We start from the raw sequence: 20,724 nt of genomic DNA on the forward strand, positions 1-20,724 counted from the left end.
AAAAAAAAAAAAAAAAAAAAAAAAAAAAAAAAAAAAAAAAAAAAAAAAAAAAAAAAAAAAAAAGATGTAAGGAAGCACTTTGATTAAAGGTGGCAGGCTAACTCCAGAATAATTTTTCCTTTCCCATATACCCTTTTATTTTATTTTTTAATCATTATGCCTATTCTTGAGAAGCATGGTGAGTTGATTCAGAAGTTTTGGAGTGTATTATCTGGGAAGAAAAAAAATATTCAGGTGTGGATGGATGGAGTCATCTTGTTAACTGGAAGAAGGTCATACTGACTCTAAAAGTGGGGCCTTACAATCAGGAACTTTTGGATGAAAAGCGTTTATTCCTCTAAATGGCTGGGGAGAATTCCTAGACAAGGGGATGCGGGGGTGCTTTGTACTTTATAGCATAAGGTGTAAGAGATTTGTCTGGCTCCTGGATAGTTTGTTAACTGGGAATTCCAGGAGTCCTTAGGTTCTGTTATGAAAGAAAGAACGGCATTTTAAGAGTTATTTGGTTTAAGGTGCGCATATGATAAAAATGAGGATTCGGTGGGATGTGTGGCTTATTGTGCATCGTAAGAAAACTTTTGAAGGCTCTTTATTCTTTAACAATAATGGATAGTAAACATAATGTCAGATTTTTAGCCCCTGTAGATAGCTTATAGCAGATGATGGATTCCAGAATGGTTGGTTATTTTCTTGTCAACACCTTGGCCAAAAAATTTCCTGTATCTTATATTGGAAGATTTGAATAAGAAATGAGACATAGTGTTTTAAGATTTGGAAAGTTTTCTGTAAGGTTTCCCTTGCAAAAATGCTTTCACAAATACTAGAATTCGTAGAGTGCAGATGAAATTAACTTCACTATCAATTTGAGAGGGTCAATCTACCCCTTTAGGGAGACCTCAGAACGAGTTCTTAAAATTTGGATTCACAACCATGGGTAGGCCAAAATTATTGTGGGATGAATGACGCTTAGCACAATAGGGAAGAGCAATCCAACCTGATCTCTTGAACACTATACCAGCTTCGGTATTTTTTGATATACCGACCTTAAGCTTCAATTTAACTTTTTCTTTTTGTTTCTTACAAGCCCTGAGTAGACTTTTAGACTATTTTCCATGTTTATCACATCATTTTGGATGAAGTTTTATTTCTTGATGATATTCAATCAAGTTAAAATATACTCTATTCAGATCATTTACTGATCTAATTTCACAGTTGTATTATCTTTTCCTCTGGAAAGAATTGCTGTTAAATATAAATTTCAGTTCATTGCTGATGAAGATGGTATTCTGAACAGGACAACCCTTGGATTTTGGGCAGGCCATCGGAACTCTAAAATTAGAGTCATACTAGCACGTGTGTGGGAGAATGATACAGAACTAGACATTTCAAATAACAGAATAAATAGAGCTACTGGACATCTAGTGTACCAGAAAAGATTTTATAGGACAAAATTCTGCATATGCCCGGGAGGTTCGCAAGTCAACAGTGCTCGAATAGCCGACTCAATCCATTATGGATGTGTACCAGGTGAGAGCTTGACTTTGTTTTTGGTTATTTAGCTATATAATGTTCGTTTTCTATTTTCATTTTTATGGGTTTATTTTTCCTTTTTCTAGCTAAAGGTGTTGGTAATCTAATTTACTTCATTTTTTTTGGGGGGGTGGGGGTAGGGAGTGGGCGAGGAGGAAGCTGGTTTTCATTACATTTTTTCTTATAAACACAAAATATTCTTCATTTAAAAATTCATTTTATTAAAATGTGGGGATAGAAATCTTAAGTTTCCAATTTAATTCAAAAGGATCAAAATAGAAGGCTCATGGAAGTTCAAGTTTTAGTCACAGAATGCACTTCTTTCTTTTGTTTTTCTTTTTGGGATAAGAATATAACCTTTAACTAAGTATAGTGAACGTATAAAATTTCCCAGTTTTAAGAAAATCAATTCCCAGAATAAGACGTAACTGAAAAATTTAATCTAGACACACGTCGAGTACAAGAATAGTTGGATACATGAATAGTTCGATACATGAATTACTAAGTACATTGATGTATGTTCATGTATTGGTATTTAATAATTTTTTCTTGAGTTTTATTGTGAGGGTCTACTATGTTCCCAACAATAACTACAAACATCCTTGTCGGCCATTTTAGGTTCTGGGCAAATCCTGTGTTCTATCATGCTCTCTCATGTTCTGGGCAAATCCTTTTGCCAGATCCCAGAATTTGAACTCCCTTTGCCATTAACATTTTTCCTTTTTATGCTCTCTTTAATGCTTTTTGTTGAGAGATTTTGTAAACAAAAATCTCCGCAGGCAAGTGGAGATAGATGGCAGAGGTTGGCTGGCTGGTATAGAGTCGCTGAGTTAAATGGTGAGAAATTGGGATAGCATGCGAGAGAGGAGGGGGTTCTTGAGAGTGAGAGGTGAGGCCAGAGAATGTAAGAGGGAAAAAGAACGAAGACTTGCAAATGCTGCCTGAGTGGTGTACGAGAGAGTGGCTGGGTCATTCATTTTATGTTCTCAATTTGACTTTCTGCTTCTTTATGAAGCTATTTGTTTCGTAATCTTGATTTAATGTTTCCCGTCAGTCTTCTATTGAAGAGAGTTACGGAGAGGGGTCTCAATTAGAGTATTGGGTTGGACAGTGTTTCACCTTTCTCACCTTCAACTCGGAGGAGAAGTATTTTCTCAATTTTGTTAATATCTTGCATATTCTTGAGTTGATGTGGGGGTCTGCTGTCTAGGTGAATGGTAGAAATACTCCATTGCACAAGTATAAGTGTAATAAAGTGATAGTTGATAGACCCCTAATAGTAAGTGTAAAAGAGTGGGAGAGAAATGCCTTACCTTTTGGTGCTTGCACGAGTGTTTTTAGTGTGGGATCCAGTGTAACTAGGTAGTTAGACGGGTGGGAAATGTGTGGGAGTATTTAAAAGTTGGATCATAAGAGTCGGGGTACCTTTTTGGGGTGTGAGACTCTTAGGTGAACAAGAGTGGTAGTGTACTCTAGTACTCTCTTAGCTGTGTACCTATATGTGAAATATAGATTCTATCACGAAGTTACATAGGAATTAGGAGAGCTGGTTTAGTTGTGGGTGTCTTTACTCAGGGTGTACTTGGGCACGCTCCTCAGTTATAATTCTAGGGTTTCTTTGATGAAGTTTGGATAAGACTCCTTAGAGGAAAGCATAACTTTGCGAATGAAGAAAACTTACTCTAATCCTGTCTTGCGGTGTGAAGGGTTTCAATTTTCTTATTACCTTCAAATTAAGGGACTGAAGGAGATACTGGAAAAGATTTTGGAAATTTTTTTTTGTTGGATGTGTTTCATGGAGGAATTCAGGAAAGGGCCGCATTTAGATTATTGAAAAATCATGTTAAAACTATGTTAGGGAGTTGAGGAATTGAGTACTTAGATAGTGAAAATGTTGTCCATTTATGTGAACAGTTATGGGGATCTCCCTTCAAACATCAAGCACTATAATATTAGGTTATAGCGAGTCAATACAAGAAGCACTCCGACAGATGGGAATGAAATGTGTGGGAGTATTTAAAAGTTGGATCATAAGAGTTAGGGTACCTTTTTGGGGTGGGAGACTCTTAGGTGTACAAGAGTGGTAGTGTATTCCAGTACTCTCTTAGCTGTGTATCTATATGTGAAATAAACAAATAGATTCTATCACGAAGTTACATAGGAAAGGAGAGCTAGTTTAGTTGTGAGGCAGTTTTTACTCGGGGTGTATCTGGGCACGCTCCACAGTTATAATTATAGGGTTTCTTTGATGAAGTTTGGATAAGACTTCTTAGAGGAAAGCATAATTTTGTGAAGGAAGCAAACTTACTCTGATCTTGTCTGGTGGTGTGAAGGGTGTCAATTTTCTTATTACCTTCAAATTAAGGGACTGAAGGAGATGCGGGAAAGGATTATGGAAAAATCTTTTTTTGTTGGATGTGTTTCATGAAGGAATTCAGGAAAGGGTCGCGTTTAGATCATTGGAAAATCACGTTGAAACTGTGTTAGGGAGTTCAGGAGTTGAGTACTTAGATTGTGAAAATGTTGTCCATTTATGTGAACAGTTATGGAGAGCTCCCTTCAAACATCAAGCACTATAATATTAGGTTATAGTGAGTCAATACAAGAAGCACTCCGACAGATGGGAATGAAATGTGTGGGACTATTTAAAAGCTGGATCATAAGAGTTAGGGTACTTTTTGGGGTGGGAGGCTCTTAGGTGAACAAGAGTGGTAGTGTACTCAAGCTGTGTACCTATATGTGAAATAAACAAACAGATTCTATCACTAAGTTACACAGGAATTAGGAGAGCTGGTTTAGTTGTGAGGTGGTTTTTACTCAGGGTGTATTTGGGCACGCTCCCAGTTACAATTTTAGTGTTTCTTTGATGAAGTTTGGATAAAACTCCTTAGAGGAAAGCATAATTTTGTAAACGAAGCAAACATACTCTGATCCCGTTATCCCGTCTTGCGGTGTGAAGGGTTTCAATTTTCTTATTACCTTCAAATTAGGGGACTGAAGGAGATACTGGAAAGGACTATGTAAAATCTTTTTTGTTGGATGTGTTTTGTGGAGGAATTCAGGAAAGGGTTGCATTTAGATTATTGGAAAATCATGTCGAAATTGTGTTAGAGAGTTCAGGAATTGAGTACTTAGATTTTGAAGATGTTGTCCATTTATGTGAACAATTATGGGGAGCTCCCTTCAAACATCAATCCCTATAATGTTTGGTTATAGCGAGTCAATACAAAATGCATTCCGACAAATGAGAATCAAGGTTAAAGTTAGGTTCTGTGGACAGCTACAAGAAGCACAGACACTTTAGTTACGTTAGTATGTCCATGCCCTAACACATGTTAGATACTTGGATACTTGGACACTTGAACATTCCAACACTTATTGTAGACATGTATGGGATCTTGTTAGCACAATTAATACGTAGACACTAGTTGTAAGAAGTCAATGTAGGTCCAACATTTGTTTGACACATATCAAACACTTGATTTTGAATAAACCTAAGGAGCGAAGTACATCAAACTCATTTTTTAAGTATAGAAATACATAAAACTTATTAACTTTGGATTTCTTTCTTGTATAAAATGATATATATTTTAATGAACATGTTCTTCTGAACTTGTCATTGTGTCCATATCGTGTTGTATCCGTGCTTCTTAAGGCTTCCTTAAGATCCCAAGGTGATCTCATACTAATTTTCTTTATCCATTTCTATAAAATTCTAAATGTGACTATCTTTAGTCCAAAGAACTTATTATATGTGCATAATTTTTTGGACAAAATTCCTTGAAAGAGGAATTTCAAGGAATTTATATCACTGTTAAGTATGGTTAGATGCTGTGACATGCTTGAAGGTTGAGTACTCTTTTCCCTTGGCTAACTTCATACCTACTCCTTTCAAACCCCATTTCCGTTACTTGGAAAAGGAAGGAAATGGGCAGAGAAGAACGGAGGAAAACGAGGAAACGTTTTTCTAATTCTATTCTGATTGTGCTCACATGAAAAGAGCAGCTGGGAAGATTCAATGAATTGTTCGAACTTATTTACTGACCATACATGTGTGATGCCAATAAAGGTGGGCACGTAACAGAAAAACAATAAAAGATATCTAAAAAAGGCAGGCTAGTTAATCAGTAATAACAAGACTAATCTTGATTAATTAGATGGTTTAACATGTTTGCATCTATCTGGCCTTAATCAATTTTGATTAGGATCTAAATCTCTCTTTTTTCATCTCTAAACATTTTGTTATAATATTTTATGAAAATCTCCTTTATTTGGGGCTTACCTGAGTTCTTCATATGGATTTCTTGCAGTGATATTGTCAGATTATTATGATCTTCCATTCAACGACATTATTGATTGGAAAAAATTTTCGGTGATCGTTAAGGAACGCGATGTATATCAATTGAAACAAATTCTCAAGGACATATCTGATATGGAGTTCATTAAACTCCACAAAAATCTAGTGCAGGTACTATGGTCTTTCCTTCCAACCCGGATCATATTCGCTTAAAATAAGCTTTTTCGACTCTTCGAAATCACGTAGAAAGCTAATCAAAACACGCACTTACTATGTTTGCACACATTTATCAGGTTCAAAAGCATTTCCAATGGAATTCACCTCCGATCAAACATGACGCATTCCATATGGTGATGTACGACTTATGGTTACGACATCATGTCATCAAATATTAATATGTCTGTAACCAAAGTTTAGCAGATAGATTAAAATTCATTACATGCTTATAAAAAGTATATTCTTTTGTTTAATTCTTTTTTTTTTTTTTTGAAAAGAAAAACATTGCATCTGTAACTGTTGCATTGCACAAATATTAGTCAACTTAGTTATTTGTATTTGTGTGTCTTGTTGTTCAAGATAAGGATCCCCAAATTCATGTTGGAGTGGCCCATTTCTTTACACACAACGTAACGCTTCAACTCTGAATTTTTGTTTGCTTATGAAGATATTTCTTTTGCTTTGTTGTAAATTTTCTACAACCATCCAAAACAGTCAAACTTGGATTCAGAGCCTTATCGTTTGTGGTTGGTAAAATATTTACTGTTTTTTTCTTTTTTTTTTTAAGGAAGTAAATTCTAATTATAGAAGTAACATCTTTCGCATATGGTAAATAATATGAATTTTTTATGATTTTAGTTATGGTAACTAAATAAATATGTATAATTTCTTTTCCTATGATAGTTTACTTAAAATTTATTAAACTATTCAATTTGACTGCTGTCACAAATTTGTTCAATAATTTACAGGGTGATTTTAACTTAATTTACAGGGAATATATATATATATAATATATATATATATATATATATATATAGGGGATAAACCTAAAACAAAATGGCAAGAATCTCATGTGAGTTCTAAAAAAATGATTATTTTTAACATAATAATGAAATAAATGTTTTTAGCTGTTTTCAAAACTACTTTTGTTTTTATTCAATTATTATTATTATTTGGAATATACAAAGAAAAATAAGAGAAATTAAAAAAAAAAAAAAAAAAAAAAAAAAGGTGAAAGGAGAAATAAAAAGATAGGAGAAATTTAGGAGAAATTTAGAGAGAAATTGAAAAGAAAAAAAGGGTAAAGAAGAAGATGACAAATGTTAACAAATAAGGTATCTCAAATAGGAGGCCGACCCTTTGATGCTCCCATTTTTATTAATTCCATTATAGGATTCAAAATCAATTTTTTTTTTTTTTTTTTTTTTTTTGGTACTGACTAAAGATGTCTATGTAACGGGTGGGAACGGGGAAGGTTGGGAACGGGGAAGGGTAGTCTTCTCTGTCTCCATCCCCGCCACCGGTTTCATCATTTCTACACAATTTACTCTTCATGATTTTATTTTTAAGAAAATAATTATTTTAAAATTTCATTTTTTTAATATAATTTTTATTATATAAAAAATCAATATATTTCATTAAAAAAAAATTATAGATATAATTTCTAAAACTTCAAATTTTAATATTACAACATATTCAAAATTTAAAAAAACATGTGGGTGTATATGTGTATATATGTGTATGTGTTGAAAATATATTTATATTAAGCGGAGTGGGGAATTGAGGAGGGAAGGAGATAGGGACGGGAAATATAATCCTATCTCCGGCCCTATTTATCTAATCGGAAAAAAATGTTTCATACTCCTTCCTTCATTTCTAGTTTAAAAACAGAGAATCCCCTCTCCATTGGGGCCGAGTAAAATAAAAAATTAAATTTTTAAATGATCAAAAACTATATATATATTTTTTTTAATCAATGGTGTATTTATTGTCCAGATAAAGAAGTTTAGGAAGTGATTTAATGGGTATTAAGTATGATGAAAGATATTAAAAAGTGGTATAAATATTGATTAGAATTCCTAAAAACTCGAAAGTTAATAGTATCATCCAACAAGAAGGAAAATTATATATTAGGAAAAAGTGCATTATCATCTTTATCATCGTCATTCATGCCTGTTCTTGAGGACATATTATTTTGAGTTCGTAAGATTTAAAACCAATAAATCGAGTTACAAGTAATTTTGGATTTATGAGACAAAATAAAAAGTGGGTTAAAAAACGAGGGATGAAACTAAAGAAAAATGGGCTCAATGATAGTAAAGCTTGAAGGTTGGACCTAAAACACAACTCGAAAAATAGTCGGGATAGAGAATGAAGTCAAATTGAATCTTCGGCCCAAATCAAAACTTGGGCGTGATTCAGGCAGGGTGGCCTTTCCCGTTTATGGAAGCATGTAACGCTTGTCTCGAGCCCAACATTGCATTAATTGACCTAGTTCATATCGTCTCAACCTAATTTGGGAGGAAAATGGAAAATCGTGGATTGACCCTCATATAAATGCATCATTATAACTTCATTGAAAGTAAATTAACTCTCAACGAAAGTGAGTTGACTTCATTACTTCATTCGATAATCTTTTTTACTAAATAATTAGATTCATTCGTGGCTTTTTAGCTATGATAGTTTGAAATAAGAGTATGAATGACCGAGTAATCACATCTCGAATATTTCAATCGAAAACAAGTTTTAGAGCAAAGTCTTTACCAATTTAAAAACTAGTGGAAGACTCGGAGTGTTCAAAGTCAAATGAACAATACTTTGACCATGAGATAGAAGTCCATGCACGACATTTACCATTGTTTATATCTTTTTGTCATATATTTTTGTCTCTTGAGTCACTTGACTTTGACTTTACCCCCAAAATCTCTACCGTTGAGCGTACTCACCTGAGATCATATTCGAATGAGAGATCTTAAAGATGTAGAAGTATAGTCGAATTTTTTTTAAAAGAATTAGTAATTACCACCTATACCAAAATAATGCACATTCATTTTTGGTTGTTTGATCGTACAAACTCTAAAATCATACGTACTTAGCTTGGAATAATCTTATGTTAGATGATTTCTAATAATTTTTTTTAGGAAACCCGTGAGTAAGAATAAAACATGACTCGGGTTGGTTTGTAAGAATTATTTTTACTATAAGAAACAGTTCAAGAGAAGTAGCGTGACTAGGCCATGTTGCAAGCGTATAGAAGAATATAAGGAATATCAGGTATCGAATCTAGATTCCAATATGTTAGTACGATGAAGGAAGATTTACATAAATTCGCGGTTGTTGCTCCTAAATTCAAAGTTTTTTTTTTTTTTTTTTTGTACGAAACAGGTGAGTGATTACAAAACATGCGGAAAGAATTTGCGTTGATTAATGAGAATAAATTTTGCTCTCACGAAATATTTGAGACAAATAAGGTAACATAATGATATCATAGGAGATTCTCGAAAATGTGAAACGAACGTTTTCTTGTATTCGAATGAGGCAAAAAATTATATATAGTAATCTATTTTTAATGATTTATAGTCACTACGGAGCAATATACTAATCATAATGATATTGATGGTTATCGATGAAGATTATTTTTATTAAATACCAAGCTTACAACATTGGGATCTAGTATAATATTTAATATACCAATGTGAATAATCAAATGGTAGCTATTTGAAGTTTTAGTATAACGGTCGAAGCCCACCGCTAGCAATTAGTATCCTCTATAAGTTTTCCCTTCAAAGTTTTAAAACGCGTCTGTTAAGGAGAGATTTCCACACTTTTATAAAGGGTGTTTCGTTCCCCTCTCCAACCGAAGTGAGATCTCATATTTAGGGATAGGTCGATAGGAACAAATCCGTCGACTGGAACTACATAATCCAATCATATCGAATCGTAATTTCGAGTTCAAGTATCGTGCTACAACGCTTAGTCAATGGTAAATTATGAAGGTAGAGAATGAAGGATTTGATTAGAACGATAATGATGAGACGAGAAATTGAAAAGATGGGAGAAGTTGAAAGAGAAATTGAAGAGAAAATGGGAGAGGAAGATGACAAAGAGTATAATAGAAGGTATCTGCATGGGGGAGGGCAGTTCGATGCTCCTTTTTTATTTTATTTTTATTTTTATTACAAACAAAAACAAAATTTGAAAACCATATCAGTTCATTTCAAGCATCAAAGGCTTAAAACTTCCCTTTTTAAGCCATAAATTATGAGTAGGTCTTTAAATGTGCCTCCTCCTCTGTGGTGCGTTGCATTTGTCATACTTTCCAAACCCCTTTAAAGCTCTCTCTATTGCTCTCCCTTGCTCCTCACACTCATTCAAACCTCCCAAGTCCCTATCTCTCTCTCTCAATCTCTGCACCCAAGTAAGTTCCTTCTTCTCCTCCTCCGTCTCCGTCTCCGTCTCCGTCTTCCCTTAAATTCTTTCGGGTTTTTTCGATTTGATTGTTTTCTTTCAAAATCATTCTCCAACATGTCTTTCAATTCTCCATCTTCTTCAATTTCTTTTTTGTATAAACTCTCTAAGTTCTAACGATTTTTGATAACGTTATATAACGATTAATTTCGAGTTCATGAAAATGTCTTTTTATTTTAGTTTTGGTTTGGTTTTGTTTTGAATGAGGATTATATGTATATACATATACATATATATGTATGTGTATATATATATATAACAAGGATTTATATATAAAACGAGGATTTTCAACTTTTTTGTTGTCTGTTTTGTTGTTATATATGTGTATATATATTTGTTTATTGTTTGGATAACTACGATGGAATTTAAGTTTGCATGTTGTATGATTGGTTGAGTTACAATTACAAAAAGACATTGAATGAATTTTGATTTGTTGGAGAGGGGACTGTCTGGTGTTATTAGACAACATACTATCGAATCAAATCGGGTTGGTTCGTTGTCGTTTGATTATTATTATTAGTATTATTTAATATTAACTCGACTTGATTTGGTTTAACGTTACATTTTAAACAATTTTTTTTAAAAAAATTAGGTTTGGTTCTATGATAATTTCGATTTTTAAATTTATGATTGTTATTTTTTTATTATTATTAAAGTTGGGTCAAATTTTAAAAACAAAAATATGTTTATAGAAATTAGTGTTTTTGTTGAAGTTTAATTTTTAAAAAATATTTTTTGGATGCTCAAGTCAATTTTTTACTTTTTAACATTTTTTTATTAACAAAAATATAAAATTTAAAATTAACAATAAATTTGAGTTAATTTGATTGATCGGTTTCGAACTAATTCAATCCACAAAATTTTTATTAATTTGAATCAAATCCAACCTAATTTGGACGAATTGAATTTGAATGAGTTATTGTGTTAGTCAATTTCTTTTTAGAAAAGTATTATTTTTTTAAAGAATAATCTTATTGATGACGTGGGAAAAAACATTGTCTCATTCACCTAACAATAATTATTTTGACCAATTCAACATTAAATTAAATTAATAGAAAGTTAATTTTAAAAAATGACAGTTATCAAATTATAAAAGTTTAATATTTTAAAAAAAAAAAATTAGCTATGAATCCAAAGAGCTGAAAAGACATTTACTTTAATTTGATCAACCTAGAAGGCAAACTGTTTTCTTGTTCAATTATAATTTGAGTGGAAGACTTGGATGTCAAAGTCAAATAAACTTTTCAAGTCTACCATTTCTTCGTTCTTCGTTCTTGTATAAAAAATTAGGCTTTTCACTTTAACTTCATCTCTAAATCTTCATTAGATCGACCCCTTTTAAGAACGAGTAGATAATCGAACGTTCATGTTGATAGATCGATACGATAGTGAGCTATTAAGTTATTTTGGAAGTTATTCATGTTGATAGATCATGACTTTCTCTATGTCTTGGCGGCAACTTATAAGTTTTTGTTTTTGATGCATTGCGTACATAGATAGCTTCCCTTGAATTTGCGTGTTCGTGTTGGTTCATCAGCTATGGCAATGGCTCAGCTTCTCATCAATCCAACTCAAACTTTCTCCCCATTCTTGGAATTTTCAAGGCCAAGGCTTTTTAACTCAAAACAGGTTATTATTCAAAATCCCCTCTTCTTTTCTTTGCTTTTGCTTCAAGTATTAACCACGGTTTGTTCTTAATACAGTTTCGTTTGAGAGCTTTGAATAATAAACCCAATGATGAAGTGAGGAATCTGGTAGGAAAAGAAACAGATGGATTCACCGTCGACTACTCCGGCGAAAAACCGGCGACGCCCTTGTTGGATACTGTCAATTATCCTATTCATATGAAGAATCTGTCACCAGAGGTAAAGCTGTTGATGGTTGTTGAGCTGTTAGAGATCCTACATCGGTTGGGGAGGAAAATGAAACACTTTTTATAAGGGTGTGGAAACCTCTCCCTAGCAGACACGTTTTAAAAACGTTGAAAATTGAGTTCTCTCAAGTTTCCTTCTTCTATTCTCATTGTTTTTTGTGGTCAAATTCAGGATCTTAAGCAGTTAGCAGCAGAGCTTAGAGCAGAAATTGTGTTCTCTGTAGCCAAATCTGGAGGTCATTTAAGTTCGAGTTTAGGTGTCGTCGAGCTAACTGTGGCACTGCATCATGTGTTCAACACTCCAGAAGACAAGATCATATGGGATGTTGGGCATCAGGTGCAAAAAAAAAAAAAAAAAAAAAAAAAAAAAATTCTAGACTTCGTTGTTTTGAGGATTAGAGTTGATTTTGGTGGTGTTTCTTGCAGGCATATCCACACAAAATTCTCACTGGAAGAAGGTCAAGAATGCATACTATAAGGCAAACTTCCGGGCTTGCTGGATTTCCCAAAAGGGATGAGAGTGTTCATGATGCTTTTGGTGCTGGACACAGCTCTACAAGCATATCAGCTGGTCTTGGCATGGCTGTTGGCAGAGACCTTTTGGGAAAAAAGAATAATGTCATTTCTGTGATAGGAGATGGAGCCATGACAGCAGGCCAAGCATACGAGGCAATGAACAACGCAGGCTATCTTGATGCCAACATGATCATTATCCTCAACGACAACAAGCAAGTCTCCTTGCCTACTGCTACACTTGATGGACCAGCTACTCCTGTTGGTGCACTCAGTGGTGCCTTAACTAAGCTGCAAGCAAGCACACAATTTCGTAAGCTTCGTGAAGCTGCAAAGGTAAAACCTTACATGTTCCATGTTTCATATAGACAATCACGACTCTTCATTATCGTATGATATGGTCCACTTTGAGCATATGCTCTCATGACTCTACTTTTGGGCCTCTCCAAAAGGCCTCATACTGATGGAGATATATTTCTTACTTATAAACCCCATGATCATCTTCTCCTTGAACAAAGTCCACTATAGAGTCTCCTTTGAGGCCTATGGAGCCCTTGAACAACTTCCTCTTAATCAAGGATCGACTCCTTCACTAGAGTCCTCGAACAAAGTACACCCTTTGATTGACACGTTAGTCACTTTTGACTACATCTTCGAGGATCATAACTTCTTTGTTCGACATTTGAGAATTCTATTCACATGACTAAATTAAGGGCATGACTCTCATATCATGTTAGTAATCACAAACCTCCACAATGGTATGATATTATTCACTTTGAGCATGCTCAAATGGCTTTACTTTTGGGCTTTTCCAAAATGTCTCATATCAATGGAGATGTATTCCGTATATAAACTCATGATCATTTCATAAATTAGCCAATGTGGGACGACTCCCTCTCAACAATCCTCAACAATTTCTTATGAGCACTCCATGAAATTTACTCTTGCGAGCACTTTAAAACACCTCACTTTAAGTACCTAGATATTAGTGTTAGTGACTTTCATATCATTCTTTGAAGACCATCACAAGACAAATTGGTGGGCAAGCCCATGAAGTTGCAGCAAAAGTCGACGAATATGCACGAGGTATGATTAGTGGCTCGGGATCGACGTTTTTCGAGGAGTTAGGCTTGTACTATATTGGTCCAGTGGATGGACACAATGTGGGAGATTTGGTGACCATTTTTGATAAGGTGAAATCAATGCCAGCCCCCGGACCTGTATTGATCCACATCGTTACAGAAAAAGGGAAGGGCTATCCACCAGCAGAAGCAGCAGCTGATAAAATGCATGGTTAGACTCTGTTCTAAGTCGCAACATCATGTTTTGTTTCATGCATTCTTTCAAATACTTACTTCTTTACAACTCTTCCAAACGTTTAGGAGTTGTCCAGTTTGATCCTAAAACTGGCAAGCAATTCAAGACAAAATCTCCTACACTTTCATACACTCAATACTTTGCTGAGTCTCTGATACAAGAAGCTGAAGTCGACGACAAAATCGTTGCCATCCATGCTGCCATGGGTGGTGGAACTGGTCTTAATTACTTCCAGAAGAAGTTCCCAGATCGTTGCTTCGATGTCGGGATCGCCGAGCAACATGCTGTTACGTTTGCAGCTGGTTTAGCTACAGAGGGTTTGAAGCCATTTTGTGCTATTTACTCATCCTTCCTTCAAAGAGGCTTTGATCAGGTAACAACAAAAGGTTATTTTCAAGTTCTAGACAGTGTTGTATTGTCCTAACTACTAACTATATGGCATGGTCATGAAGGTGGTGCACGACGTAGACCTTCAAAAACTACCTGTCCGTTTCGCAATGGATCGAGCTGGTTTGGTCGGTGCCGATGGGCCGACACATTGTGGAGCATTTGATATAACATACATGGCTTGTTTGCCAAACATGGTTGTCATGGCTCCATCTGATGAAGCTGAACTAATGCACATGGTTGCAACGGCAGCAGCAATCGACGATAGACCAAGTTGTTTTCGATTTCCAAGAGGCAACGGGATTGGCGTCGATCTTCCTCCTAACTACAAAGGAACTCCAATAGAGGTTAGCATGAGATTACAATATAGTATCTCAAACTAAAATCTAACACATTCTTTGTTTCATTGAGCAGATTGGCAAGGGGAGAATACTGATGGAAGGCACTAAAGTTGCTATCTTGGGATATGGCTCAATAGTTCAACAATGTGTTGGAGCGGCTGAATTGCTTAAAACAAGAGGCATTGTCCCAACAATAGCCGATGCTAGGTTTTGCAAGCCTCTAGATACTCAACTCCTCAGGCAATTGGCTAAGGAACATGAAATTCTTATTGTTGTGGAGGAAGGCTCCATTGGAGGCTTTGGTTCTCATGTATCCCATTTTCTTAGCTTAACAGGACTTTTAGATGATCATCATCTCAAGGTAATTCAAAATCGTTTCGTTTCGTTTCATTTCGTTTCGTTCTACTAATATCAACTTAATTATGGTGCAGTTGAGAAGTATGGTTCTTCCCGATCGATACATCGACCATGGATCACCACGAGACCAGATGGAAGAAGCGGGATTGTCGGCTGGACACATAGCTGGAACAGTGCTAACTCTTTTAGGAAGATCAAAAGAAGCTCTTTTCGTGCAAGTTTCTACAAGCAGGAAGCCAAGCTCTTAGTTAGAAGTTATATTATATGTATGAGACTCATCAACGATAATGTAATCCTATGATCCTGCCTAAGTGAATATCCAACACAGTTTTAAACCAAACCCAGGATTGCTATCAGACATACAGCTGCAATGTTCATAATAATAAGTTTTAAAATACTAAAAACAACCCTATCAGTTTATGTTTCTACACCCCAAAACTTCCAGATTTTAGCTGGATGCTCTAGTTTTTAACTTATGGATAATTTTTGATTCACTATTCCAAGATAAGTTTAGTTGGGAGACACAATAGCCCATAAATAAATAAATAAATAAGTAAACAAACAAAAAAACAAATAAAAAAAATTACTTTTTTAAAAAATATATAATAAAATAAAAGGAATAAATAATTAAATAAACTAAAAAAACAACCATCCCCACTCCTCTCTATCTCTCATCCTTCATCTATCATCTTTCCTCAAACCAATTCTTACACGACCATTTGAAGTACCTACAAAATAAAACAAAAAACACAAGAAAAAAAATGTCAGATTTGAGAAAACAAAAATGGCTGTAAAAGCAGATTTAAGCGAAGAGAGATAGAGAGTGTATGTTAATTACATTCAACTTGTCAGTTATGAAATATATCTTACATATTATATCTTAATATTCTTTCCTTTATATTTTATTTAAAGTATATTTTATTTTATTCTCAATATTTAATTAGTTTATATTTTCCTCATTTGGATATTAGTTGGTAGATTATGTCGTTATAAATATGAATGAGAATACACATCTTCAATCCCAATTCTATTTCTCATTCTTAACAGAACTATAGTAAAATAATAAACAAATGAATGGATTAAATTTAAAATCAAGAATATAAATGTTAACAGATAAATATAGAAACAAATAAAAAAAATAAAATACGAAATCGAGAATACGACTAACAGAATAGAAGAAAAGAAAAACAGGGAGGGAAGATTGTGAATATAATTAAAAGCCAAAAAAAAGAAACGTCCAAGAAACAGAAAAAATGAAAATTATGAATATAATTAAAAGCAATAAAAAAAAAGAGAAAAATAGTTAGAACATAGGAAATATTGGTAATATAAAAAAAAATAATAATAATAATAAAACAAACAGTAAGGGAAGGAAGATTGTAAATATAATTAAAAAATAAGAAAAAAAACGATAAGAGACAGGGAAAAGATTAGTAATATAAAAAAAAAGAAGATTGTGAATATAATTAAAAGGTAAGAAAAAAACCGTAAGAGACAGGGAGAAGATTGGTAATATAAATAAAAGAAAGATTGTGAATATAATTAAAAAGTAAGAAAAAAAAACAGTAGAAGATAGGGAGAAGATTGGTAATAAAAAAAAAATAGTAAGAGAGAAAGATTATGAATATAATTAAAAGCAATTAAAAGAAACGACTATAGACGGGAAAGATTGTGAATATAATTAAAAAGAATGAAAAAAGATGTTGAAGGTATTAAATACAGTAAAAATGTTTAAAGGTATTAACCAAATTATAAATGTTAAAATATATTAAATGGTTTGTATGAAAATAATACTATAACAAACCCATGCAAAGACTCTAACATCTGTGGACAATTATAAATTAGAGAAACAATTTTGTAGAAGTAAGATGGTGAATATAAGATGGTGAATATAATTAAAAAGTAAGAAAAAAAATCAGGAGGAGATAAGGAGAAGATTGGTAATATAAAAAAAATAATAAGAGAGATTATGAATATAATTAAAAGCAATTAAAAAAACAAAAAGATGTTGAAGATATTAAACACAGTAAAAATGTTTAAAGGTATTAACAAAATTATAAATATTAAAAGATATTAAATGGTTTGTAAGAAAATAATACTCTAACAAACTCATACAAAGACTCCAACATGGACCAATATAAATTAGAGAAACAATTTTGTAGAAGTTCTAACTTGAAACTGATGTTATGAGCTCACCTAGATTGACTTGGATTTCAATAGACGGAATCGAACTTTTATTAAGGACAAATTGATGACACCAACTTAAGCTAACCAGGTAAGTAACCTTACTATCGGCATGATTATATTTGATGTTGGCACGTGCCCCGTGGTTCTGCAAGTGTCATATATATTGATATGTGTGAATTGTTTGTGAATCGACATATTTATGATATGTTATGTATATGTTGTGATATGTGAATTGTATGATAATACTTATGGTGCGGTGTGTTCAATGATATGTTTAAGATAAGATACAAGAAGGATGCACTAAACGTAATGCAACGATAGGAGTAAGATATGTTCATAAAATGTTATGGTTAGGTTACATATCGAAATGCTATGGATATAAGAGATTGATAAAAACGATATAGTCACGATCGATTGATAAAAGAATACGATTAGGTTATGGGTAGAAAGGGATAAGATTGTAATAGATTGATAGAACGATAGCATTAGGATACGTTCATGTAATGATATGACAGTGATATGCATTAGAGTTGATTTTGGTGGTGTTTCATCAGGCATCCACACAAAATTGTCACTAGAAGAAGGTCAATAATGCATACTACTAGTCAAACTTCAGGGTTTGTTGGTTTCCCAAAAGGGATGAGAGTGTTCATGATGCTTTTGGTGCAGGACACAGCCCTACGAGCATATCAGCTAGTATTGGCATGGCCGTTGGCAGAGACCTTTTGGGAAAGAAGAACAATGTCATTGTTGTGATAGGAGATGGAGCTATGACAACAGGCCAAGCATACGAGACAATGAACAACGCAGGCTATCTTGATGCCAACATGATCATTATCCTTAACGACAACAAGCAAGTCTCTTTACCTGTTGCTACACTTTTGATGGACCAGCTACTCCTGTTGGTGCGCTGAGAAGTGCCTTAACCAAGCTGCAAGCAAGCACACAATAGTATGATATTGTCCACTTTGAGCATAAACTCAAATGACTTTGCTTTTATGCGTTCTCAAAAGGTCTCATACCAATGGAGATGTATTCCTTATATAAACCCATGATCATTCCCTAAATTAGCCAATGTGGGACGACTCCCTCCCAACAATCCTCGACAATTCCTTGTGAGTACTTCGTGAAATTTAGACTCTTGCCAGCACTTTAAAACATCTCACTTTAATTACCTAGATATCAGTGTGGGTGACTTTCATACCATTCTTTGAAGACTATCACAAGACAAATTGGTGGGCAAGCCCATGAAATTGCAGCAAAAATCGACGAATATGCATGAGATATGATCAGTAGCTCGAGATCGACGTTTTTCGAGGAGTTAGGCTTGTACTATATTGATCTTGTGGATTGACACAATGTATGAGATTTGGTGACCATTTTTGATAAGGTGAGATCAATGCCAGCCCCCGGACTTGTATTGATCCACATCATTACAGAAAAAGGGAAGTACTATCCACCAACAGAAGCAGTTGCTGATAAAATGCATGGTTAGGCTTTGTTCTAAGTCGCAACATCATGTTTTGTTTCATGCATTCTTTCAAATACTTCTTTACAACTCTTCCAAACGTTTAGGAGTTGTCCAGTTTGATCCGAAAGCTGGCAAGCAATTCAAGACAAAATCTCCTACACTTTCATACACTCAATACTTTGCTGAGTCTCTGATACAAGAAGCTGAAGTCGACGACAAAATCGTTGCCATCCATGCTGCCATGGGTGGTGGAACTGGTCTTAATTACTTCCAGAAGAAGTTCCCAGATCGTTGCTTCGATGTCAGGATCGCCGAGCAACATGCTGTTACTTTTGCAGCTGGTTTAGCTACAGAGGGTCTGAAGCCATTTTGTGCTATTTACTCATCCTTCCTTCAAAGAGGCTTTGATCAGGTAATAACAAAAGGTTATTTTCAAGTTCTAGATAGTGTTGTATTGGCCTAACTACTAACTATATGGCATGGTCATGAAGGTGGTGCATGACGTAGACCTTCAGAAACTACCTGTCCGTTTCGCAATGGATCGAGCTGGTTTGGTCGGTGCCGATGGGCTGACACATTGTGGAGCATTTGATATAACATACATGGCTTGTTTGCCAAACATGGTTGTCATGGCTCCATCTGATGAAGCTGAACTAATGCACATGGTTGCAACGGCAGCAGCAATCGACGATAGACCAAGTTGTTTTCGATTTCCAAGAGGCAACGGGATTGGCGTCAATCTTCCTCCTAACTACAAAGGAACTCCAATAGAGGTTAGCATGAGATTACAATATAGTATCTCAAACTAAAATCTAACACATTTTTTGTTTCATTGAGCAGATTGGCAAGGGGAGAATACTGATGGAAGGCACTAAAGTTGCTATCTTGGGATATGGCTCAATAGTTCAACAATGTGTTGGAGCGGCTGAATTGCTTAAAACAAGAGGCATTGTCCCAACAATAGCCAATGCTAGGTTTTGCAAGCCTCTGGATACTCAACTCCTCAGGCAATTGGCTAAGGAACATGAAATTCTTATTGTTGTGGAGGAAGGCTCCATTGGAGGCTTTGGTTCTCATGTATCCCATTTTCTTAGCTTAACAGGACTTTTAGATGATCATCATCTCAAGGTAATTCAAAATCGTTTCGTTTCGTTTCATTTCGTTTCGTTCTACTAATATCAACTTAATTATGGTGCAGTTGAGAAGTATGGTTCTTCCCGATCGATACATCGACCATGGATCACCACGAGACCAGATGGAAGAAGCGGGATTGTCGGCTGGACACATAGCTGGAACAGTGCTAACTCTTTTAGGAAGATCAAAAGAAGCTCTTTTCGTGCAAGTTTCTACAAGCAGGAAGCCAAGCTCTTAGTTAGAAGTTATATTATATGTATGAGACTCATCAACGATAATGTAATCCTATGATCCTGCCTAAGTGAATATCCAACACAGTTTTAAACCAAACCCAGGATTGCTATCAGACATACAGCTGCAATGTTCATAATAATAAGTTTTAAAATACTAAAAACAACCCTATCAGTTTATGTTTCTACACCCCAAAACTTCCAGATTTTAGCTGGATGCTCTAGTTTTTAACTTATGGATAATTTTTGATTCACTATTCCAAGATAAGTTTAGTTGGGAGACACAATAGCCCATAAATAAATAAATAAATAAGTAAACAAACAAAAAAACAAATAAAAAAAATTACTTTTTTAAAAAATATATAATAAAATAAAAGGAATAAATAATTAAATAAACTAAAAAAACAACCATCCCCACTCCTCTCTATCTCTCATTCTTCATCTATCATCTTTCCTCAAACCAATTCTTACACGACAATCTGAAGTACCTACAAAATAAAACAAAAAACACTAAGAAAAAAAATGTCAGATTTGAGAAAACAAAAATGGCTGTAAAAGCAGATTTAAGCGAAGAGAGATAGAGAGTGTATGTTAATTACATTCAACTTGTCAGTTATGAAATA

The 20,724-nt window shown here is 34.3% G+C and overlaps 2 protein-coding genes and 1 pseudogene across 3 annotated transcripts in view; all 3 read left to right on the forward strand.

Moving 5' to 3' along the window:
• LOC111483136 (probable glycosyltransferase At5g03795) overlaps nt 1-6,486 on the forward strand; it is a 9,274-nt gene extending 2,788 nt beyond the window's left edge. For both annotated transcript variants that reach the window (XM_023129277.1, XM_023129278.1), the window contains exons 4-6: nt 1,295-1,527; nt 5,841-5,998; nt 6,121-6,486. In XM_023129277.1, the coding sequence (XP_022985045.1) occupies nt 1,295-1,527; nt 5,841-5,998; nt 6,121-6,222 (493 nt within the window). In that variant the 3' untranslated portion in view covers nt 6,223-6,486. The remainder of the gene's footprint in view (nt 1-1,294; nt 1,528-5,840; nt 5,999-6,120) is intronic.
• Nucleotides 6,487-10,132: 3,646 nt separating this feature from the next.
• LOC111483112 (probable 1-deoxy-D-xylulose-5-phosphate synthase 2, chloroplastic) lies at nt 10,133-15,446 on the forward strand. Its single transcript, XM_023129252.1, has 10 exons — nt 10,133-10,241; nt 11,788-11,920; nt 11,995-12,156; nt 12,337-12,501; nt 12,591-13,013; nt 13,697-13,970; nt 14,060-14,367; nt 14,447-14,728; nt 14,796-15,083; nt 15,154-15,446. Exons 2-10 carry the CDS (start codon nt 11,831-11,833, stop codon nt 15,325-15,327), a joined length of 2,166 nt encoding a protein of 721 aa, XP_022985020.1. The 5' UTR covers nt 10,133-10,241; nt 11,788-11,830; the 3' UTR covers nt 15,328-15,446.
• A 2,381-nt stretch (nt 15,447-17,827) lies between these two features.
• Nucleotides 17,828-20,228, forward strand: LOC111483148 (annotated as a pseudogene).
• Nucleotides 20,229-20,724: the final 496 nt, after the last annotated feature.

The sequence above is a fragment of the Cucurbita maxima genome, unplaced genomic scaffold (genome assembly GCF_002738345.1).
Source record: "Cucurbita maxima cultivar Rimu unplaced genomic scaffold, Cmax_1.0 Cma_Scf00008, whole genome shotgun sequence".
NCBI classification, from domain to species: Eukaryota; Viridiplantae; Streptophyta; class Magnoliopsida; order Cucurbitales; family Cucurbitaceae; genus Cucurbita; species Cucurbita maxima.

Bases quoted from the DNA above. Each gene is read 5' to 3' on its own strand.
- LOC111483112 (XM_023129252.1), top strand. From the start codon at position 11,831: ATGGCAATGGCTCAGCTTCTCATCAATCCAACTCAAACTTTCTCCCCA. The intron at 11,921-11,994 runs GTTATTATTCAA...TTCTTAATACAG, and splicing joins GGCTTTTTAACTCAAAACAG to TTTCGTTTGAGAGCTTTGAA. The intron at 15,084-15,153 runs GTAATTCAAAAT...ATTATGGTGCAG, and splicing joins TAGATGATCATCATCTCAAG to TTGAGAAGTATGGTTCTTCC.